At 35.5% G+C, this 20,520-nt stretch overlaps 1 protein-coding gene across 2 annotated transcripts in view; it reads right to left on the bottom strand.

Annotated features, from left to right (window-relative positions):
* The window catches only part of GUCY1B1 (guanylate cyclase 1 soluble subunit beta 1), a 47,520-nt gene that overhangs the window by 14,712 nt on the left and 12,288 nt on the right, over positions 1 to 20,520 (bottom strand). For both annotated transcript variants that reach the window (XM_032332703.1, XM_032332704.1), the window contains exons 3-5: positions 15,005 to 15,105; positions 13,423 to 13,541; positions 2,136 to 2,333 (exon numbers count right to left, since the gene is read on the bottom strand). In XM_032332703.1, coding sequence (XP_032188594.1) covers positions 2,136 to 2,333; positions 13,423 to 13,541; positions 15,005 to 15,105 — 418 coding nt within the window. The remainder of the gene's footprint in view (positions 1 to 2,135; positions 2,334 to 13,422; positions 13,542 to 15,004; positions 15,106 to 20,520) is intronic.

Consider the following 20,520-nt stretch of genomic DNA (forward strand, 5'->3'; position numbering starts at 1 on the left):
GCTGGGGCAACAGTTTTTCATTTATAGCTAAATGAAAGCAGAATGTTGCTCCTTTTCACTTTTTGTTCAGGAGTTCAACACGCAGCACACTCTGAGACTACAGAACGAATCACAGTTAACATGGACTCCATTGTATATATTCTCTCAAATGCAGTTTCCTGCTGGAATCAGAACATTCCTACTCTCAGTGTCATACTAATCAACTACACTGGCTAAATATTAGTCTTATTTATGATTTCAACATTCTGCCCCTCTAAGGTTGATTTCTCTAAAGTTCCATAAATGAAGTAAGAGTCAATCTAAAAATTCAAGCCTAACTTTGGTGTTCTGCTCTGATTCCATTTTAGATACAGAAACTGAATTATATACAACCTAAATTTACTAATTAATTCCTCATTTCTGCTCTTTTGCTTTGATTAAATTGTCAAAATGAGTTGCTCTTCGATCATGTTTTTAACGTGTCCTTGGTATATTACTTCTTGACATGGTATAATATTCCTTAAGTAGTTAAATTGTCTGGTAGCTCCAGACCTGTTAAGCTTACAGATTTGACATAAGAATACTTCAGGAAATTAAAACAGTGCCTTTGACAAAAATTAAATATACAAAACATAACTAAAAATGAAAACATTTCAGAATTCTGTGGTGGAGTACTTGAATCAATAAAGGCCATAAGGCAACCTAAATAACGTATAAAGCTATGTAATTAAACCATGTAACTAAGTAAAAACTTGAATTTTATATAGAGTATGCTAATGGCTGTCCACCTTCCATAACAGATATGCTAACCATAGCAACGGCAGTATCCAAGTATGTTTTGTGTTTCTTTCCTGAAGTTTCTATGTGTTTGTCTCTTGCTCAACTTGCCTAAACAAAACAAAACAAAACAAAACAAAACAAAACAAGGGTAGTTAGACACAGTGGGAATAAAGGGGCTTTATTCCCCTGATGAAGGCTCACTTAGTACAGATGCAATGTTAGCTTGGTGCCAGGATTAGAAATGAAAGGCATATTCTAGTATTTTGACTAAATTCCAGTGAGACTCCTAATCATGGATAAATTTTGATTCTTTGCCCAAGGTTTTAATTTCACTTTTAAATGTCTCTGGATTTGATAATGTCATGTTATATAGAGTCCCAGTCTCTAGTTATAGAAAAACTAAGACTGGACCTCGAAATCACCAACAAGTGCCCCATCGATACCAACTCCTAAAGAAAGAAAAGCACAAAGCCTACCATGACATCACTAGATGAATGGCCTGGGATGCCTTTCCAAAATCATCAATTTAAATGCTACAATTTTTATTTGGCCTAATATGCTACTTAAAGTTTGAGCTTCACATCTGTGCTAGAACATAACTCTGGCATCTAGGAAATATCCATAAAGAAAAAGAGCAGAAATAGGATATCCCCCTCCCGAATTTTCTCAAACTTGGGCAACTGAAAGATGGCTTTCAAGGCTGAAGGTGCCGAGCACACAAAAAGCACACAAAAAAAAAAAGACTAGGAGAGACTGTGGGTTACAAAGAGTCAAACAATGGTTCTCTATTGTACGGAGCTAAGAGCATATATTATCCATAGCAACACAATTTTCAAAGTAGAAGACCTGGCTTCTTTCACCCTGTAATCTAATTAAAAAAAAAAAAAGCAAATTTTTTAGATCAAATGAGAGATTCCAACTCTATTTGGGGAACAGACCAAAAAAAAAAAAAAAAATCTACAAAGAAATATTAAACAGCAAAACACTATCTAATTTTATATTCTTTTAGAATCTGACTGTCCACATTATGTGTGTCTTTTTTTTTTTTTTGTATGCTAAAGACTACAGCTTAGCCAGTCACATAGCCTTCTGCTGCCCAGCTGGTACGTGCTCACAGGAGATGCAAACTAGGTTTCATTTTGCCTTAAGCAATGTATAATTGGGAAGAGCTATCCGCCACCACAAGAAAAAAAAAATACCCTGTAGAATGACTTCTAAGACCAAATATTTCTATATTGCTGGTACGGCACTGGTAGGGCTAAAATATACCCTGATGAGTTCCATCAGCAGTGATAACTAAAGGTAAATTCATGGACTATCATGTTCACTATCCCATGTCAGATGTGTTCAGAAGAGTCTCCCTCACTGACCATTACCTTCATGTCTATTTCGGTGCCATGTATCTGCTGAGCTACTGTTTTGATGATTCCGATGACAATATCCTGAAGACCTTCTCTCTCTGAGTAGTAGTGCAGAATGAGTCCTTTGCCCTTTTCTGCATCGGTGCACCTAAAGGAAGGGGCACGCATACCTGGGTAGATAGTAGCGAGGTGGTCATGCAGAGCATCAAGGTTCTGCAATAAAGAGAAAATACAATGAATAAATGATGCCTCCACAACGGCAGCTGACATTGAGAAAACAAGATAAGGAAACAGGGCTTGAGTCTGAGGTTGGTTGGCGGAATGACTGTTTGAACATTCACATAGCACAACCTTCCCCTGTGCAACGAAACAACTGTAAAGTAAGAGCCACAGAGAACTTAAAACTAAAGTGGTATGATTAAGACAAACATCTATGGCTATTAACAGTTAATACACTTGAAAGAAGGACAAATAAGTTGTATGTAAACAGAATGCCCAAAGCAAGAAAAACATAATTATGGGCTAAAACAAAGATATACAGATTTATAGGAGCTTGGGAAAGTTGTATATGCATTTATAATAAACAATATGGATGCCCAAAGTGATCACATATTACCCTCTGTTTACACCACAATCCTAAAAAGTATTAATGCAAAAACCTGTATCAGTGATAAGCATATGAAACAAGCATATTATTTTGTGAAGTAATATTTTAGAATTAAAAGCATTTTATAAATTAAAATAGCAGGATTGTTTCATATTCATCAGTAGCCTCCAATCAAGATAGAGGGTCACAGCTGACCTGCGAAATAATTATCTTTTGGAACAGAATCTTGGAAAACAATACATTTACCAATAGATATTTTCTGTACTTACAGCTTTGCCATCAGCATAAAACCTAACAAATTCCCCAGCATCCTGTATTACTCACCAATACACAAAAGTTATTTATATAAAGATCACCAGGAGAAATGGTGCAAACTGTATGTTTCGTTTGGTCCAACATGGTTTTTCAAATAAACAACTCATAATGTGTTAGCGTGTGTGTGTTACATATATGTAGTAGGATATGCACAGCACAGCAGGTTATAAGAATTAAGAGTGAGGTAGCTTTAGAATTAAGGAGACTTTGATTGAAAACATGACATTGTCCTCAGCCCAATAACAGCAGGGAATTGAATTGCCAACATCTGAATGAACAAGGAAACAATTATGCCCTAGAGACTACATAAAGGAACATGGTCCTGCTGTCACCTTCATTATAGTCTAGTGAGACCTGAATGGACTCTGACCTTAAAAAAATGCAATATGCCTGACAATTCACAGACCTGTACCCCTGGGGCAAATAATACATTACATGTTAATAAAAATAATTAATAAATTTAGAAAATAGAATACATTTGTTTTGTCTAGGGCACTTACATTTGTGGTAATTTGGCATGGCAGCAATAAAAACTAATACACCAAGCAAATAGTAATCTTTCAATAACTGGTCATTATCACTAAAAACAAATGGGTAAAATAAATTAGCTTCCGAATCCCATGAGCATAAAAGAATGCATAAAAAAGGAGGTGCTGGAGATAGGCCAAAATTGAACTATGGTTCAGGTTCCAAATGCCTCAAAGAAGCCAATTTAGGGAAACAGAAGAATCCAGTAAGATATTAGGGTGTGAGTATAAGATGGCTCCATGGGTGCTCAAATCTGAGAAATACTCCACCAGGGCAGCAATGGCACTGTGGTTTATAGTTTTCTGTCCCTTCCATTCAAAGATTCAGTCATTCTATAGCTATTCCATATGCATTATGTATTATGAACCGTATGAGGGGCAAGCTAGGGGCAGGGTAGAGGGTCAGATACAAACCTGCATGACATGGACCTTGATGTTAAGCCCCTCATAGTTCATATCACAAACCAAAGTGCAGAGTGGCTTTTGAGGCATAAATATCAGAGCCAATAGCTCAGATTGAAAGAATGGGGTCCAAAGACTTCAACGTGAAGAGAAGGCCTGAGCTAGGTCATGAAAGGCTGACATTCTGATTCAGAAAAATGTTTCAACAGTCTGGTTTCTTCTTCAATTGCCTTCATGCCTAGAGATTTTTGTTTTCTTCCTGAAAATTACACCTGTTACAATTAAATCAGGTCTGCTCTTAAAATTTTTAGTTCATCTTGATTGCCTCTAGAGGTTGCTATTACCATATAAAAACAATCCAATATGGCGGACACTAAGTATTAGCCAGTTCCTAGAAACTGCAAACCACTGTAAGGCCTAAAACTATTTTACGTGGTTGAGTCATAGGAAGTTAGTTCTTCCTGTAAGTTTTCCTCATGAAAATTCTTCCCTGGAAAGGGAAGAAGTGAAGACTGTTCCTTTCTAACTCTTCCAGATCCCTTCTACCACAACCAGTATTGCAGGAAAATGTGAGAGAAAATCTGGTGAGAAGAAATATCACCAACAAAGTGTGATACTTATTTCCATTTCTCACAAAGTAAAAACTGAGCTTATTGCTGCATTTAGGAAACGTCCTAATGTAGTCAGGCCCAAGAACTATGCTGTGACTGATTTCAAAGAAAAAAGGAGTCTAATGAGAACTTGACATATGTATCTTAATTTCTTTACATTTTTCCTCTGCAAAATGTTCAAATATATCATAAATCAATATGCCAACCTCACTTCTGTACTCACATATTTTCCTCTCATGTCATATTGTATCATTAGCACATTTCTATATGCAACTACACAGATGGCATGAGACAGTAACAGCTGGCACCATTTACATTAGCAGCACCACTGATGCCCATGAAGGCCAGAGATTGGCCAGGATCTCCCAAGACCACTTTCCACGAGTCACACAAGTCACACAAAGGTAAACACTGCCCCTTAAATGTGGACCCATTTTAATTTAAATAAAAATACTGATAATACTAAGGCATTAAAATTGATAATTAAATATTGCTTATATTTATCACTTTAAAGCAATGGAATACAAAACGTACCAGGTCACAAGGCACATCTTTAAAGTTTTTGCAGTAACCAACTCTCCAGAGCTTTACGTAAACCTCTTTATTGAATTTGCTATTAATTAAATGGACAAGTAAAGTGCTTTCCTGGAGCCTAAAAGATTTAACACCACTTAATCTAAGATTGATTTTCTTTAGATAGTATCTAACATACAAAATTCTCTCGGGATTTCTTTAGTTACAGCTTTCCTTACTTGGTTTTATTCTTTCAAAATTCAAGTGATGACCACAGCTTGTCTACTATTAAAAATGGACTTCATGATTAAAAATTAAGTTGACTTCATTTGAGTACATTTCTGTTGCTAAAAATGAGCCTTCTTCATAGTTAGGTTGCACGTGTTTCACGCGTTTGCAGCAACCAGAAAGACCGCAAAAAAGATTCTCAAAAAAGCCAAGGGACAACACTGTCTACCTCTTATAATATGATCTCTATACAGTTAATTCTTCATCTACATGATGGTAACAATGTATTCTGGGGAACAAGAATTTCATTTTAAAATTACTATTCTATCTTATTTCTAAATATACCATGGGAATAGGTATACAAAAAAAGACCTGAATGACCAGTTACAAAGAAGTATATGTACATAAAAGAAACATAAAAAAAAGTAAACACATGTATTTCAGCACAGCAGATTCCCAGCAAACAATAAAGCAAAGCTTAAGTCTGCTCTGACTTCATTCTTCTGAGCTTTAGAAGTCAGAGAACAAGAAAGGGATAAGAGAGCAGTTCCATTTATCTATTTTCTCTCAAGATGCCAAAAAGGGTAGTCAGATTTTCATGTCGCCTCTTGTGTTCTGGTATCATTTTACGGCATTTTCTATAAGCAAAACAAATATACTTTTCTCCTCGGGAATTCTGCTAATCCATAAGTCCAATTCATCTTGTGACCTAGCATTTATTAGTTACAGAAGAAAAAGGAGTGCTGGCATCCTGGGAAATTGTGCTGGGGTTCTGGATTTAGCGCAATCCACAGATTTAGGAAACAAACGAGAATTTATTATTCCTTTGAGAAATACTTTGAAGTTCCATATTTTCAAAGATCTTGGAATGGTTCGAAATAAATCAAAGTTGTCGCCGTAATATGCACAGTAAAAATAAGTTCATACATAAATTACAGAGGCAGAGTTTCCAGGAATTAACTACCCCATTTCCCTGCTTCCTCGGCATCTAATGAAAAATCTCTAAATGATCCACATGTTAAGTGGGTGGAGTAAGTCCTCATCTTGAACGTTTTAAGAGAGATTTTTTTCAGTTGCCAAGTAGCCTTATCCTAGTGAATAAGAAGGGAGTTGCCTGTGTTACTGGAGAACATAACGGAGATTTCAAATGGGAAGAAATCCTTAAAAACCAGTCATTTCCGACGTCTCTTTTTTTTTTTTTTTAAGATTTTATTTATTTATTTGACAGAGATCACAAGTAGGCAGAGAGGCAAGCAGAGAGAGTGAGGGGGAAGCAGGCTCCCTGCAGAGCAGAGAGCCAGATGTGGGGCTGGATCCCAGGACCCTGGGATCATGACCTGAGCTGAAGGCAGAGGCCTTAACCCACTGAGCCAACCAGGAGCCCCTCCAACCTCTCTTTTTTAAGGAGGGAAGATGAGCTGAAGCATTTCTTATCTTTTCACTTCTTATACTTGTGGAAAAACATGACGAACACCAATATCTGTGTATAAACAGCATGATATTCGAAACATACTTTGTCAAGTTTCATAAGAAATAAGTCATTTTAGAATTTGAACATCAAGAATGAAACAAACAGAACTTAAATAAAGATGGAAAACCCAGCCCATGTAACAGGAAGCACCAAGGCTGAGGTATGAATAGCATGAGATCAGAACAAGTAAGAAGTTAGAAGTAAGTAGTGGAAGATCAGAACATGAAGGAAGCTTTCGTGACACTCCTTCTGCCTTTTCCTCTTGGAACTACCATGGGAAATAGCCTTCCAACTGAAAAGATACAGAGAATCTTTTTAAGAAGAAATAATGCAAGGCTCTATTTAAAAAGAAACTGTATCAGAATCACTAAAATTATTTCACTGGTAATACTGCTAAAACTACATATAATTATCATTACCATCCTCTCAAGAAAAATACATTAATTAAAGAAAAAAAGGCAAATAGTTATAGAATTACCTGTTTAAAATATTTTACTTATTATATTGCTTTTAAATTCATGTTTAAAAAAATATCCCATTGACATACTGCAATCGGCAATATATTATAAAACTGTGAAAACATATGTCAGTTATTTCAAGAGAAAAAACAGTCTTACAATTTTAAAATACTCATCTTCCCTCGTAAGTCCGTACTTGTCCATTTTAAAACTGCAGGTTATAGAAACTACCATTTTGGATGTTGAGAGAAACAGGTCCTTTTGAAATTCAAAAGTTAAAAATAAAATGAATAGTGCATTTTTGCCCAAGAAATATTATAAATAATTTAGGGAAGTATTAGAATTTCACAGCTGTTCAGGAAAATCCTCGTATTTCCCAAAATAACACTTCACACAAACATTTAAGAATTTTAGATCCATCATCAATCCCAGACTCTCCTGATGGGCTGGCTAAATCACTGCCATGTATTAAAAGCCATAACCTTGAGTCAGCCTAAATTTGAAGGAAATTTCACTGCAGGCTGCACAGAGGTGCTAGTAGAGGAACATCATGACTGAATGAGTGAAGCTGCTGCCACACCAAAATTAGTACAAGGAACCAGCGTTTCCAACAAATGGTAACAGAATATTTGCTTGCTATTCAACTGAGATTCCGATGCGTATATAAGCAGACTCATAATTTAAATCCTTACTAATCCCTAAGATTGCTCAGTGCTCATCTAGTTTTCATTAGGCAACCTGGCAGCTTTCCATGCTCATTCGAATTTCATTTTAGCTCTGTATAAGTATTGGGATATAAAGAATATCCAATGTAACAGTAATATAACACCCATGAGAATGAATGGGTGGTCCTGCGTGGATTGACTTGGGTTTCATTCCCTGACTCTGTATATCATTCTAATCTGAGCAGACATGGTGGCTCAAAACTCTTGACTCATCTGTACATGTGTGTATAAGTGTACAAGTTCACACTAACACAGACATAAAAAATGAAGAAGAGAACAATACTCAGGCTGCTGTTCCAATTATGCATTATTGTGTGTCAAAGCACCCCAAACTTAATTGGCTTAAAACAGTAAGAATCATTATCCCTAGTGATTCTGTGAGCTTTCTGGACTCAGGAAATTCTTGGGTTGCTGTTCATGAAGCTGGGGATGGTGTCATCATAATGTTCTACCAGGCTGTTTTCCTAGGACAGGTAACCCAAAGGGCCGGTGGTAGTTGTCAGCCCTTTGCTGGGAGTTCAGCAAGCACCGCTGTCTGAGAACCCACATGTGACCTCTGCACGTGTCTTGAGCTTCTCACTTTGAGACACTGGGTTCCTGGAGTGAGCATCCCAAGAGTAACTATTCCAAGATACTCAGGTGGAAACTTTAAGACTTCTTATAAACAAGCCTAGGTAGTATCAAAATGTTACTTCTGCCATGTTCTATTGGTCAAATAATCACTAAAGTCAACCAAGATTCAAGGGAAGGCAAATTCTGCTTTGTGATGGGAGGGGCAAAATCATATATCAGGGGAGCATGTGAAATGGGACATATTAATGCAGTGATTTTTGGAAAACTCAATCAGCAATAATGCAAATATGACAGTGGAAGTAAGATGAGTGTGGATTAAGGTAGAAATACTGTCAAATCGGACATTCCTTTCTCTCTTTTTTTTTTCTTTCTTATTTTTTTTTAAAGATTTTATTTATTTATTTGACAGAGAGAGAAAGCACAAGTAGGCAGAGGCAGGAGAAGGGGAAGTAGGCTCCCCACTGAGCAGACAGACTGATGTAGGGCTCCATCCCAGGACTCTGAGATCATGACCCGAGCCAGAGGCAGAAGTTTAACCCACTGAGCCACACGAGTGCCCTTTTCTTTTTTTAAATGAAGGTTTCAAACCCTACATAGTTTTTGCACTATTTTATTCAATATGCTAGAACCTTCAAATAGAAATCTACTATAATAGCAGCATGAGGGGCGCCTGGGTGGCTCAGTGGGTTAAGCCTCTGCCTTCAGCTCAGGTCATGAGCCCAGGGTACTGGGGTGGAGCCCCACATCAGGCTCTCTGCTCAGCAGGGAGTCTGCTTCTTCCTCTCTCTCTCCCTACCTTTCTGCCTGTGATCGCTGTCAAATAAATAAATAAAATCTAAAAAAAAAAAAAAAATAGCAGCATGAAACTGGACATTTTCTTCCTATTTACAATTAATAAAATGGCAGAATAGGAGAAAAATTCTTGCTGAAACATGGTCTTATCTGTAAGACAATATATCCAAGTAAAATGTACAAAATTTAAAAATCAGAATGTCCTGTTTTTCTTTATCTCTTTGATAAATCATATTTCCATTTGCTAAATCAACTAAAGGATGATAATAAATTTGAAGGTTTATCTACCTTTTTTTTTTTTTTAAGAGAGCAAGAGAGAGGGGAGTGGGAAGGGACAGAGGGAGAGGGAAAGAGAGAATCTTAAGCAGTCCCTACATCCAGGGCAGAGCTGACACAGGGCTTGATCTCAGGACAGTGAGATCATGACCTGAGCCAAAATCAAGAGTCCTACTTAACCTACTGAGCCATCCGCATGGCCTAAGAACCATTCTTAATAACGTATCCAACTGAGAGGCTGAGGAAAGACAACTTCCAAGGAATTCCTCCTTGGAATCATGATGAGTGGTCACAGCTGTCCAGCGTAAAGCATAGTCAAATGGTTCTCCACGTTGTAATTCCAGTAACTATTTTATTGTTCCCTGGGAACTGCAAGCGGAGATATTAGAATGATGATTTTAAAAGTTTCTAGATAAAATAATGTAACTTATAAATTAATTAATAAATAGCAGTTTGCCACGTCCACACGAGGTGGAAATTGGTCTACTGTGTGTCTATTATTATACATTTCAAACTATAATTCATTTCTTAAAAAGCTATACAGTCTCATTAACAGAATAATAATAATAAAAATAAGTTGTCATCTCTAATAAAAGAATTAATCTTGAGCTGTTGATGTATTTTCTTCCTCTTTTTATACAAACCACAAATCTTCATTCCTCAATCTTCAAAAATGATATTTATTCATTCCCAGATACAGACTGTATCTGTGGAGATACCATCATTAGGAGATTATACATGGTCTCTGGCTCCATGAAGTTTACATTCCAGCCCAAGAAACAGGAAATGATAATAGAGTGTGAGAAATACGAGGGCTGGGGAAATATGTGTACTGTGAAAATACGGGAAGTGCTAATTATCCTGACTCAGAAAGGGCAGTGATTGGAGAGGAGTGGCGTCCTGGAAGAAGTCATTTGACCAATGGGATAAACAGGATTTACTTAGGTGAAAGTATCAGTGTTCCAGACAAAGGGAAGAACAAAATAAAAACAAAGATTCTAAAGGAAGTTCTGATTGGCCAGGCTGCAGGAGAGGAAGAGGAAGGATGGATAGGGGATGTAAGTAGTTTCAATCATTTTAATTACTTTCTACCTTTTCTAGTGAATAATTGGGAATCACTGAAGGATTTAAGCAAGAAAATGATATAATGAAACAGATTTGCATTTCAGGAAAAACAGTAGAGTTATAGAATGGAGAAGAGATTAGAAGAGGCTCGAAGAGAGGCTGGGAAACCATCCACTCTCTCGAGAATAATAGTTCACGCAAAAGTGTAGAAGAAACAAAAAAAAGTGATAGAATTCTCAAAATACAGTATTTAGGAAATAGATTTTAAGGCTTTGATGATTTATTAAAATCAGGGGGTGAAAAAGAAAGGTTTTTTTTTTTTTTTAAAGATTTTATTTATTTATTTCACAGAGAGAGATCACAAGTAGACAGAGAGGCAGGCAGAGAGAGAGAGGGGGAAGCAGGCTCCCTGCTGAGCAGAAGGCCTGATGCGGGACTCGATCCCAGGACCCTGAGATCATGACCTGAGCTGAAGGCAGTGGCTTAACCCACTGAGCCACCCAGAAAAAAGAAAGGTTTTTAAACTCTTTAAAATGAGACCCAGTTTATCTTACTCTTTAGTGAAGGATTAAAGTCTATGAAAAAGAATATTTTATTAGTTTATATAATGCAAAATGTAAATTTGTATATGGAAATGAGGATCTTAAGACAATTTATGAAAATCAGTTGCTTTATTCTGTCATCACTTATACAGAAAAAATATTCATTTAATTTCTATGTAAATAGCCTAATCATAAGATAAATACCTAAGTATTTTAATTCATTCAATTTGTCGGTAAGATAGGCAATTTGAAAAACAGGGGAAAAAAGAAATAAAAAAATATCCACTATTGGCAAAACCTTCACAGTATTCAAACTTTCTAGTTTCTTGATCATTCACACTCACAGTGAAAGAAACCCAAAATCATATGCAATTTAAAGATATATTAACTAAAGTTGCATATTGACTTGGAGGAAAAAGGACTTAGGGCTACTTAGAGTAACACCATCCAGTGGAAACAGAAGGTGATAAAAGTCACCACAGCAAAGCACAGATAGATATTAGCCACATAAGTAATGTTCAAGTTTCTAGTGGCCACCGTTAAAAAAGAAAAAAGAAATAGGTAAAATTAATGTTCATGATATATTTTTATAAAACTCAGCACATCCAAAATATTATCATCTCAAAACGGAATTTATATAAAATATTTATCAGCAATTTTGTATCCTTTTTATACTTCCTTCAAGTCTGTTCTGTATTTTACCCACAGTCCATCACCTTTCAAATACTTAGTAACCATATACTTAGTGACTAATAGCTATCCTACAGGACAATGCAGTTTTAGAACCTAGGGAAACCCACCAAGAGGCTGCTTAGTCTCCTATTGTGCCCTTACAAATTGAGCTGGATGATCACAGTGAGTAGAGGTTAAAACAAATCTTGTAAACTCCTTTGGATAGCTGTTCTGCTATGGAGATGTGGCCACTGAGAACAAACGTCAAAGTTAAGACAGAGGAACTGCAAATTGCAACTTTCCCAATAAAGTGACAGCAGCCAACCAAAGTATTAAAAGACAGAATATGTATTCAAAAATCCGAAATCCCAATAAACTTTAAATATCAAACTTTGATCCATTTAAAATAACTCATTTAAATACAGCCTGTTAAAGCTTAATTTAAAAATCTCCTGGCAGCAACTTCTCTTGGAATTGGCAACTTTTTTTTTTTTTTTTTTTTCTTTTGACACCAGTAGTTCTATAAATCCATGGCAGGGCATTGCAAACCAGTTTCCATCTTGATTTAATGCTGTCTTAAGTTTATAAGAAAAATGTCACTATGTAAACAACAGATATTTTGATTAAACACTACAGTTCTTATTTTGGCTGTTAAATCAATAATGCAGCTGGACTGAAAGTAGTTTACATTCCCTCAAAACTGGGCTTGAGTTCAGCTAGTATTGCACTGACATCATTTTCCAGCAAGATCTGGCCGCTTTCAGCGGCTGGTTTAGAAATAATCCTTTACAAACAACCACATAATTTTCAACCTTAGCAGATTTCAAGAAGAGGGGCTTATAAATGCCTGTGCTTAAAATAGGGCAGGCAATCCAAAAATAGTCTCTCATCTAATGGGTAATTTACTAGTACCAACTTTTAAGGTAACTTAAATAAGCACAGAAGACAAAGGCAGTTGGATACATTATTTCTTTCACTTCACCTGAAACTGACTTAGAGAGTGCTCTCCTATTCTACTTGCTACAGTAGCTTAATTAGTATGTAACTAGAAGCAATCCTTCTCAAACTTGTTTTGGTGGTCAAGCACCTGAAAGACATGAGCCCAACAGAGAACATCATGGACACTGCCATAGTATTTAATTACACTATACAAACTAAGAATACCTTGAAAGAGAAAATAAGACCAGATTATATATCTAAAACATAAAACCACAACCACTAGCACATATAAACCATGCAAAAGGGGGCAGTTAAACAGATCACAATAGGCCATGTTGAGATTTTCAAAGAACGTTAATTTACAACCTGAATATTCAAGGTCAGCAACTATAAGTTCAAGAAAAAAATATGAAACAAAAATGCTAAAATGCTTTCAAGACCACCCAATTACTTGATGGGATTCACTGTGATTCCATTTCAGCAGCAAGACACCGTCATCCAGCTGGCAGAGCAAAAAGTATTCTAGAGCCTCTGTTTGAGAATCACTAACTCAGAGCTTTTAACTGTGGGATTTCAAATTGCTTACCTGTAGAAATTCTCTGACATTAGATCCCAGGACACGCAAGATTGTATCATAACCAGACTCTTGACAAAAGACAAAAAACATCTTCCCGAACATCTGGAGGATTTCCCCAGCATTGAGATCTGTTTATAGGTTTGGGAGAACAACAACAATAAAATATATTACAGCTAGAATATTGTTAATGGGAAAAATGAAAACAGGTGCGAAATTAAAAAATTAAACTATCTTCAATTTTTGTGCAAGTAGTCATTGATCATAAGAAAAACTTCTGGCCTGAACAATACAATGAAATCTGCGAAGAGAAAATATTTACATGTCAAGAGCACAGATGTGTACCTACATGCAAAACAATCAGTTTCTTGGCTATCACAACAAATTCTGAACTTTTAAAAAACTTATGTTTAGTGTATTAACTTATTTTTTCTGAAAAACACAGAAAAAAATCATCAAGAATGCACATAACAGTATTTTGGTGAAAAACACTTTTCTTCACATAAATATGCATATTTAGTAAGTTGGTTACATATAACATGTACCCCAATATCCTGCTTTGTTTCTTAATGTTCAATCATTAATATTTCCCAAAATCTTTATATTTTTTCTGTAACATCTATTTTAATTTCCATGTCATTAACACAACAATTAATTTAACAATCCACTTGTATCAAAAATATAGACTTTCCTAGTTTTTGATAATGTAAGTTATCTCAAAATGAAAACATACATCAATCTTAATGCAAATAGATCTAACAATTATTTGAGGAAAAATTCCTAAAGGGTTTGCACATTTTTTAAAGAGACCTGACTAATGATGCAAAATTATTCTCTACAATGTTGTCTTAATTTACCATCAGATTAACAATGTGTATGACTTCCTCTTTGACTCTACTGTTGAATACACTAGATGCTTAATTTTTAAAATAACCAACTCTGTGAATAAAATTTCATATTTGTTTCAGTTTTGATTACTAATGATACAGGATATTTTTATTATTAACAATTTTCCATTCTTTCTTTGTAATTCTTGTGTCCTGTAATAGATATTTGCTCTTCTAGTTATTAGTGGCAAAGCTAAAAACTTCTTTCTATTCTACACAAATAGGAGCCTAATTGTAAATTAAGCATGTGAGAATAACTCTGAGGAAAACTTTTTTTTTTTTCCATGAAGCTGTGTTTACACTTTGCCTACTTTGCAGGAATTTTCATGTAGATCTCAGTTTCTTACTTCTTTTACCAATAGTTAATGGAATGCAAGATTACAAGAGAGATTCAGGGACAGTATTTTCTGCAAATACACTTTTGTAATTACTGTGTTGTTGATACCATAACTGAAGTTATTATTACATGAAGTGTCAATAATTTTTTTTCCACCCCAACACATGGTTTTCTGTGAGGGGCTACAGAGAGCTTCTCCACTCTTTAAAGAGCTTATGAAGGAAAACTAGGACTCGGGAAAGCCTGAGCCTTCCCTCCACCATTGTGCAGTGTACAACCTACCTAACAATATAATGGGATCTCGGTTCATGTACTCCTTTGGGCTTCTCTGTGTAACTTAGCCAAAGAAGGAAAGACACATTCAACTTACTGAGAACTTTGCTTGCAGCAGCAACCAAATCATAAGTTTTAGAATCATCATATATTATTCTGACAAGAAACTGTCCTTCTTCATCTAACTGTGCCTCTTTTCTGGAAAACAAAAACAAGAGACAGCTTAATTTATATGCTGAAATAAATAATAAACTTATTTATATACTTATATGTTTATAAATAATAAATTTAATTTATATGCTGAAATAAAAGAATAGCTATTGTAGATAAAACTACTGTATAAATTGTGTATAAACAGTGGTTTTTTGCCTAAAATGGGACATTTCTGGCAAATTTGTTTAAATCAATGCCATGTGCCTAAAAGTCTAATGATTAAGAAGAAATCATTTCTCATTCCCAATTAAAACTTCCCTAATTAAAATGATATATTTAAGCATAGTTTAGCAAGACTAACATTTATATAGTACTCTAATGCTCAATACAATGCCTGGTATATAGTACTCTAATGCTCAATACAATGCCTGGTATATAACTAACATTTATATAGTACTCTAATGCTCAATACAATGCCTGGTATTATAACCAAGAAATAACTTTTAGTTAAACAAATAGTCAGCAAATATTTGTTGAGTTCCTTTATGTGCCAGGCACAGTTCCAGGCATTAGGGATCCAGCCTTTAGCAAAATAAACAAAAATACCTGACCTCTTGCAACATACACTTCCTAGGAGGGGAGACAAACCGGGCATAAAACTAATAAGTAACATATAATGGTAAGTAGTTTGAAGAAAAATAAAGACAGGTATTCGGGTAGAGAGCTTGAGTACAAAAGCCAATAAGTCTCACTGGGATACTGGCAATTGAGTAGAGCCTTGAAGGAAGCTCTAGAAGTGAGCCATGAGTCATGTGGGGAAAAGGGCTAGGCAGGAGCGGCCCAGGGCACTGGAGGAGCAGCAGAGGCCAGCATGGCTGGACAGGGCTGGGGCCAGAGTAGGTGTAAGGGAAGGGGTCAGAGTGGTAACAAGGGGCCTGGGAGGACATGAGAATGACTATGGAATTTACTTGAAAGTGATGGATGGTTTGGGCCTTTGCGACAAGAGAGTGAGAGGAATTGACCTCTCACTGGTTAAAGGCATCAATCCTGCTGTTGCACTGAGACTGCCCCAGAAGGGGTTAGGACAGAGCAAGGAGACCAGTGAGGAGGCAACCACCAATGCTCAGGTGAGACAGGTCGGTAACTCTCGATTCAGAGTGGAAGCAACCCAAGGAGGGAAAAGTAGTCCAAGCTGAGTATGTTCTGAAGGCGAATTCAACAAGATTTGTCGATGGATTGGATACAGGTTGTGAGAAGAGGCTAGGACACACGATGACACTGAGGTTTTAGCCTGAACAACTGGAAGGATATTGTCACCAAAGACTGAACTGGGAGAGGCTGTTAGAAGTGGACTGGAGCAGGGGTGGGTTAGATCAAGGCTTATGGTTTAGGGGTGCCTGGATGACTCAATTGGGTAAGCATCCAACTCATGATTTCAGCTCAGGTCTTGATCTCAGGGTCTAAGTTCAAACCCCACATTGGGCTCCACACCAGCATGGAGCCTAGTTTAAAAAAAAAAAAAAAAAGTTATAAACATATCAGGTTTGAGGTGCCAAATAGACTGATAACATCTCTTAACATATCCTTAGCTTATTAAACACAGTAGCTTAAAATATATACAGTATTCATGGAAGGAAATTATACTTAGCATTTTTAATAGCGGTCATGATCATAGAAATATTTTTATTTTGATAAGATTCGGATTATTTTTCTCAAACAAATGTCCAAAGGAAAAATCTATTATTCAAAATATTGCCAGCCGTAGAAGAGAACTGACAAGTTGGCAGATGTCTTTTCCAATGTTAAATTCACAAAAACAGGTGCAGCTTGGAAATCAATCTGACTCTCAATCCAATTCATCTAAATCCCTGTGGGCTGCCAGGAGAATGAAAGACAAATCAGCCACTATCATCAGGTGAACTTGCAACATAGTAGCAGCTTGAACAGCTACTGATGAAATGCTGCAGGCCACAATCCCTTTCTTTCTCTCTCTCTCTCTGTAGCAGAAGCTGTGTTTCACAGCTACCGTCTGTAGCTGGAATACCGGCATCTGCTCAAGGAGAAAATTCCAAATGATGGCATATATTAGGTCCAGGGGGGATGGAGATATTCTTAAAAAGTACCCTGTGTTCTTAAGAGCATACCATTTAGTTGCTTGCAGTTGTGCATATCATTGCATGTAAAAAAAATTTTAAAAAAAGCCTGATTTTGGTAGGCACAGAGATCTGAATTTCAGAGGTCAGAATTTACCAGCTGAATGAACTTGGACAACTCACACAAAGCACATGAGCTTTAAACCCCCACTTTTTAAAAACAAGAGCCATAATATAACCTTTAAATATAAATTAATTATAATTTAATTTATATTTATAAATATAAATTGATATGTTTATTAATTTATAAATCATTATTAATATTTAATAATATAATTATTAATTGCATTTTATTATAATCAAATTAAATTGGTAATATTTTATTTTAATCATTTTTGAATTTTATGTTTATTTATATATTGATTATATACTTATATATTTATTATATATGTATCAATTGCTATAAATTATTTATATTTACCAATTATGTATTTATTATTATATTTATTGATTATCTATTAATTAGTATTTGTATTTATAATTTATAAGTTGTGGATTTATAATTATAGTTTAATTTATATTAAACATAAAAACGTTTAAATAGAACTTTTTAAAAACAAGAGCCATAGGGGTGCCTGGGTGGCTCAGTGGGTTAAGCCGCTGCCTTCGGCTCAGGTCATGATCTCAGGGTCCTGGGATCGAGTCCCACATCGGGCTCTCTGCTCAGCAGGGAGCCTGCTTCCTCCTCTCTCTCTCTCTGCCTGCCTCTCTGCTTACTTGTGATCTCTCTCTATCAAATAAAAAAAAAAAAAAAAAAACAAGAGCCATAATATAACCCAGCTTCATTGCTGTAAGAGATACAGTGTGCAAAAGTATGTTCTAAGCTGTTGAGGAGTGAATATGTGTGTGTGTGTGTGTTTAGTACTAATGATCATAGTGCTTCCCATGTGCAGGTATTCAAAAAATTAAAGAGTTGTATATAAGATGTGGAAGTCTTTGATTTGCTGAACATAAATAGCTATTAAATTGAAGAGAACACATCTTCCAAACTTCAAGTTTTTTTAACACCAGATTTCAGTGAAATACTCCCAAATTATGAAGGTACAGTACAAACACTGACTTACCTTTTGATAAATGCTATTATGTATCTTGTACATTCTAGTTTCTAATTGTATAAAAATATGAATATAAAATATAAAATACAGGCAGGGAAACCTTTTAAAGAACCCTCCACTATCCCGATACCACTATTATATTTGAGTTGTTCATACTTGAATATACTTGTACGTATGACACACACAATTATACTGCCTTAAAATCTCCTTTTTTGACTTAGTACTTGATGGATATCTTATTTTATTAAATACATTTCTGTACTTTGCATAAAATTGCATTTTATAGACATTGAAGTTTCAGTAGCTATTTAGATTGCTTTTTTTTTTTGCAAGTATAAACAATGTGATGAGTAACTTTGTAGTTAATAATTGCATTTCTATATAATTATGTAATTAATTCTTAGGGATTGATGATTTGAGGGATATGGATAGCCTAATTCTTCTCATTTTGCCACTAACATTTTATTACAAAATAGCATTGGTCAACAGATCAGCATTTTGAAGCCTCTAATTTAGGGCATTCTAATAAAATATAGATACATTTTAATTAAATATATAATAAAGTATATATAAATTAATTTATATTCTCACTTTGTGGTATTCTCTCTCTTCCAATTGGGATAAATCAGATAACATAAATTTCTATAATAAACTCAACTGCTCAGAAACACTCACCAATCCATAACAATAGGTAAATAAATGAGGTACAAATAGAATACGCCATCCCTCTGCATAAAATAGAAGAATGACTGTTTCCCTAGAAATCCCCTAACCATGAGTCAATGCATTCCTTCTTTCCTCTCTCTTGTTTTAGTAAAATAAGCTCCCTTATCTTTTAAGCTTTACTTCCTGAAATGATCAGCCCAACATGCTCCCTTGTGGAAGGCTGAAATATAAATTAAACAGCAGTACATGGAAAGAAATAACTGTCTTCTTTGAAAAATGTCACACTAAATTCTAATGAATATTTAAAATACTTAGGATTCCTTATTTACATTTATCTTAGAAATCTTTCAAAATTTTAGGTGGCTCTTTAATTACTCTCTCCCTATCACCCCAGAAAAAAGGGTATTTGCCACAAATATTTGAGCACCTATTATGCCCCAGGCACTTAACTAAGTACTTTTAATATATCAGTGAAGGAAATAAAGATCCCAGCCTTCAAAGAGCTTACATTTTAACTGGTAGAAACAATGAGCAATGAATATCTACTCAAATTTTATAACCTACCATTAGGTGATGAGTGCTATAAAACAAAGTCGATGAGGATAAAGGGGTGAGAGTAGGGATGTAGGAAGAAGAGGAAGGATGCAGTATTAAAGATAGGGATGATGAGAGGCTTCCTTGAGAAGTTAATTTCCCAGCAAGATTTTAGGAGGTAAACTGATCTCCATGACCTAATCTTCCTGGACCCATTTTCGTTTCTTCTGTAAATCATTCATCTTTTTCCATCTTCCGGGGAAAGGAGGATTTACAGTGCAAAGGAGTAGCATGCAAAAGACTTAATTTCAGGCAATATGGTCAATGAAGCTACTAGAAAGGCTTTCTCAGTGTGTCTCAATTCTCAATATTACTGTTCTTCTAGCTTCTGGGCAAATTTATATTTGCTCAGGCTTTATGCTATCAAATGGTTTAGCCTCTGAGAGGTGCGGAGATTATGGTAATAACCATCTCTCAGATCCATCTTGAAAATAGATATTTTTCGAGGGAAGCTTCAACAGGCACCCTTCTGACATTACGCTCTTCCTTCACTCCTCTTGGAGGTATTTGTTTTGTTTTGTTTTGTTTTTCACTAGCTACTTAAAACCACAGAGGGTGACCAGCAAAGGAAAGCTGGGAAGTAAGCTAATATTCAGATTACATAAACAATTTCTATAATTCAAGTAACATTAGCTCACCTCATTCTCCATAAGTTTCTAGCTTTTTTTCTTAAAAGCAAAAGTAAAGGATGTGTCACATATATAGATAGAACATTTCTAACAATATTTAAGGTTTATCTTCTTGACAGTTTCTTTTGTGCTTAAATTACCCGAATTCAGCCAAGTACATTAACCAAATTTTCTAAATTTTCAGAATACATCTTCTGAGAACTAACTTTGTTTAAATTGTTGCATACACAAAGCAAGTATGTAATTCCCTGTTATTTAAATTATACTTAGTTTACATGTGAAAAAAACCCCCACAGGTTGCTCTGAGAAACAATCTTAAATTTTCTCAAGAATGAAAAATTTGGGACATGCTTTTTTTTTTTC

This window comes from Mustela erminea, chromosome 2, assembly GCF_009829155.1.
Source record: "Mustela erminea isolate mMusErm1 chromosome 2, mMusErm1.Pri, whole genome shotgun sequence".
Taxonomy (NCBI): domain Eukaryota; kingdom Metazoa; phylum Chordata; class Mammalia; order Carnivora; family Mustelidae; genus Mustela; species Mustela erminea.